At 41.1% G+C, this 4,135-nt stretch overlaps 1 protein-coding gene across 1 annotated transcript; it reads left to right on the top strand.

The window, feature by feature from the left end:
• Positions 1 to 444: 444 nt before the first annotated feature.
• On the top strand, positions 445 to 2,592 carry LOC143850501 (uncharacterized). Its single transcript, XM_077359743.1, has 3 exons — positions 445 to 821; positions 1,117 to 1,785; positions 2,229 to 2,592. Exons 1-3 carry the CDS (start codon positions 445 to 447, stop codon positions 2,590 to 2,592), a joined length of 1,410 nt encoding a protein of 469 aa, XP_077215858.1.
• The last annotated feature ends 1,543 nt before the right edge of the window (positions 2,593 to 4,135 follow it).

The raw sequence follows: 4,135 nt of genomic DNA on the forward strand, positions 1-4,135 counted from the left end.
GTGGCTCCAATACTGAGATGTCTCAAAAATTATGTTCTGAGGAACACAATTCTATGTCTCAACCTTCAGTATCTTTGGGTAATAAGGAGTTTTGGGAGGGATCTCAGGAAGTAGTGGTTCGGGCGCTACTTTCATAGCTTTGATCCTTAAAGTGGAGGGAGCTTCAAGGGTGTCTGAGTTTCAGCCTATCAGCTTGGTCGGTTGTTTATATAAAGTTTTAGCTAAAGTGTTAGCGGATCGGCTCCAAATGATACTTCCTTCCATTATTTCTAATAGTCAAAGTGTTTTATTAGTAAGAGGCAAATTTTGGATTGCTCTCTTATTGCAAATGAAACCATAGATTCATATATAAGAAATGGTGAAAAGGGGGTGTTGTGCAAGCTTGATTTGGCGAAGGCCTATGATAGAGTGGAGTGGGATTGTTTAAATTATCTTCTTGGAAGAATGGGTTTTGGGAGTATTCGGAGAGGATGGATAAGGAAGTGTGTCTCCTCTGCTTGGTTTTCTATTCTCATAAATGGTTCTCCTAAAGGCTTCTTCAAGTCCTCTAGAGGCTTAAGGCAAGGGGATCCCCTATCACCTTTCCTTTTTGTCATAATAGTGGAAACTCTTAGCAAATTGATTCAAAAAGGCAGCAGAAAGGGTCTGTATGAAGGCTTTATCATTGGGAGAGAAAAAGTGGAAGTGTCGATTTTGCAATTTGCAGATGATACATTTTTATTTTGTGCTCCTGACTCTGTTAAAATTTTGAATCTCAAGGCGACTCTTACATGTTATGAGTTGACCACAGGTCAACGGTCTAACTTCCAGAAATCAAGATTGTATGCGATAAACATATCTCCAAGGGAAGCTTGCAGTTTTGCAAAAATTCTGGGTTGCAAATTAGATTCTCTCCCTTCAACCTACCTAGGTTTACCATTGGGTGTGAGAAGACCGAACAAACCTCTTGGGGATCCAATTGTCGAAAGGATAGAGAGAAGATTGGAAACTTGAAAGAGAAATCTAGTCTCAAAAGGGGGGAGACTGGCTCTGGTGAAGTCGGTCTTGGCTAATATTCCGGTGTATTATTTTTCTTTATTTAAGTATCTAGTAAGTGTGTCTATGAGAATTGAGCAGATTCAACGAAGGGTCTTATGCGGTGGATAGGATGATAAAAAAAGGTATTCCTTTGGTGAAATGGGAGAAGGTTTGTATTCCAATTAAGAATGGTGGATTGGGCATTAGAAGGATTAAAGGTTTTAACCATGCTGTTCTAAGTAAATGGCTTTCGCGGTTTGGGGAGGAGCAATCTTCTCTATGGGTGAAGGTGATAGGTAGCAAGTATGGTTTCTTATCAGGAGAATGGGAATCAGATGATATCTTTGCTAAGAAGGGTTTAACAGTTTGGCGAGACATATTAAGCATGAGGCAAGAGTTTAGACAGGGAATCCGAGTTAAAGTATCCTCAGGGGATTGTATCAGATTCTGGTTAGATGTGTGGTGTGCAAAGGAACCGCTGGGAGACTTATTTCCAGATTTGTTGTTGGTGGCCTCAAGCAAGGAAGATCTTGTGTGTGAATGTTTTGACCGAGTTGATGACAGGGTGATTTGGAGACCAAGCTTCAGGAGGAATGTTTTTGATAGAGAGCTTAATTCTATCTCGCAATTATTGAAGCTTATTGAAGGGTGCTATATCAAGAGAAGTGGATCTGATAGAAGAATATGGATATGGAACTCTTCCGATTCTTTTACGTCTAAGTCTTTCTACTTTAGATGCTTACCCATGAATGAGGATTCTCAGCCAAGGTGTGGAAATCTCATTGCCCCCCTAGAGTATGCTTCTTTGGGTGGGCAGTTAGTAGTGGGAGAATCCAAACCATCGAATTTTTTAGAAGGGGTATGTGCTTGGTGGATCATTGTCCTCTTTGCTTGGAGGATGGGGAATCCATAGATCATATGTTTATCCATTGTAAAGTAGTGAGAGAAATTGGGGGTATGATACTAGTGAGATTCGGAATTCAATGGGTGTTCCCATCATCAATATCACAACTTCTTGAATGTTGGGATTATGTGCATTGGAAGAAGAAGGGGAAAGTCTTATGGAGGATTTGTCTTTTGGCGATGTGGTGGTCCTTATGGAAAGAAAGAAATGCAAGAGTTTTTTAGGGGAAAGCCAAGTCTCCATATTGGGTGTTCATCAAAATAATTGCATTAGCTATTCTGTGGGCAAGGAGTCTTCCTTTGTTTAGATTTGTATCGGTTTTTAACCTTTGGGAGGGTTGGCGAATTGTTTGCAATGAGGTGGTAAGAAGACATCGGGTTATTCAGCAATGGGTCCCGCCTCCTCATGGTTATTTCAAACTAAATTTTGATGAAGCTTGCTTTGGCAACCCGGGTCCATCGGGTATTGGAGGTTTATATAGAGATGATCTTGGGGAGGTTGTGTGGGCGTTTTCGGGCCCAAGTGGAAGAGGGGATTCAAGTGAGGAGGAAGTTAGAGCGGCGTATAATGGAATTTTGAACTTAAGTAAAGACCAATTGGACAAGGTGATAGTGGAAGGAGATTCTTCTGATGTTGTTAGGTGGCTATCGGGGGTGGTGTCCCCTCCTTGAGGTTTTTTAGTTTTTTTTATGAGATATGAGATTGGGTGGTTGGGTCCTCTATCATCTTTAGTCATGTTAGAAGAACGGGCAATGGTGAAGCCGATTCTTTAGCCAAGTCAGGAGTTAATAGGTTGGTCATGGAGTGGTTCGACTTCCTCCCTCCGTGAATTATATCTTGTCTTTCTTTTTCCCCTTATGTAATGCTTGAGGACCGTCTCGGTTCCCCATTAATTCAATATATCAATATTTCAAAACAAAAGGGAGGGGGAGGGATTAGAGGGGTATCAAATGGAGGTGGAGTTACGGAATGAGTGGAGGGGGAAGAGGGTCGCGAGATGGGATGCGAGTGGGGAGTGGGTCGCGATGCCGGAGAGATGGGTTACGAGTATGAGATGCGAGAGTTGCAAGATGGGAGGTGGGTCGAGGTTACGGAATAGGTGGGGAAGGGGTGTTGCGGTATGCGAGAAGCAAGGGGCGGGCCAAGGGTTACGAGAAGTGCAAACCAGGGGGTGGAGAGAGGGTTACTAGATGTGCAATGTGGGGGCAAGGTTTACAAGATGCGCAAAGGAGATGGGTGGCTGGATGTGTGAGTAGGGCTAGGGAGCTTGATGGGTTTTGGAGATGGGTGGCTGGATGTGACGAGGAGAAGATGGTGGAGGTCGATGGCCATGGTAAGGTGTTGCTTTTCTCCTTTTCTTGTGTGTTTTGCTTCAATGGATCAGCTTCGATACCATGTTATTGAGGAGAAGGTGAAGGAGAAGACGAAGAGTGAGGGAGAAGATAAGTCTCACTAAGGAGCTTCCAAATAATATTGTATATATACACGTGTATATAGGGTTACTTGTACAAAGACCAAAATACCCTTTAACGGAATCGTAGGATTTTAACATGGATTGTGGCTTCGACATGGCATCAAAGCAAGGTTCAAGATTATTGAAGATACTATAAAAAAGGACGAAATTGAAGAGTTGATCAATGTTTCCATGGTCACTACCAACGATCGTCCTGTGATATGGGTCATACAACCCCAAAAGAATTAGGTTCAATATCCAGATCACTAAAAATGGGGACCCCGTCACCCCGGACTACAATAAACTTACATATCCATCTTTGCAATAGAAGCACTTCCCTGGAAAAGGGAAAGACGGTGGCACACTGGCTTATTAGTTTGATCATTTATCATGTTTTTATGTTTTTATTTCAGAGCAGAGTAGTTCTTTTCAGTTTGCGTTCTTTTAAAATTGAGTATGCAATATATATATATATATATATATATATATATATATATATATATATATATATATATATATATATATATATATATATGTTGGTACTTAATTTAGTGAAAGCTTGAGATCTTCAAATTTTCTATATTTTAGTTTGAAACTAGAACTTTATTTTTAAACAAATATGCATGGCATACTGCCATTGTACCACATAATGGCTAAGCATCATACCCCGTACCTGTTTCCAAACTACATACCAGAATGAAACCGCATTCTAGGTATCATTGGATTTGACAATAAAGAGTGAAGATTGCCTCCTTAAGTGA

The sequence above is a fragment of the Tasmannia lanceolata genome, unplaced genomic scaffold (assembly GCF_043159265.1).
Source record: "Tasmannia lanceolata isolate RefF3 unplaced genomic scaffold, GAP_Taslan_0.1 ptg000018l, whole genome shotgun sequence".
Classification (NCBI taxonomy): domain Eukaryota; kingdom Viridiplantae; phylum Streptophyta; class Magnoliopsida; order Canellales; family Winteraceae; genus Tasmannia; species Tasmannia lanceolata.

Bases quoted from the DNA above. Each gene is read 5' to 3' on its own strand.
- LOC143850501 (XM_077359743.1), top strand. From the start codon at position 445: ATGGGTTTTGGGAGTATTCGGAGAGGATGGATAAGGAAGTGTGTCTCC. The intron at 822-1,116 runs GTATGCGATAAA...AGAATTGAGCAG, and splicing joins AACTTCCAGAAATCAAGATT to ATTCAACGAAGGGTCTTATG. The intron at 1,786-2,228 runs GTGTGGAAATCT...TCCTTTGTTTAG, and splicing joins AATGAGGATTCTCAGCCAAG to ATTTGTATCGGTTTTTAACC.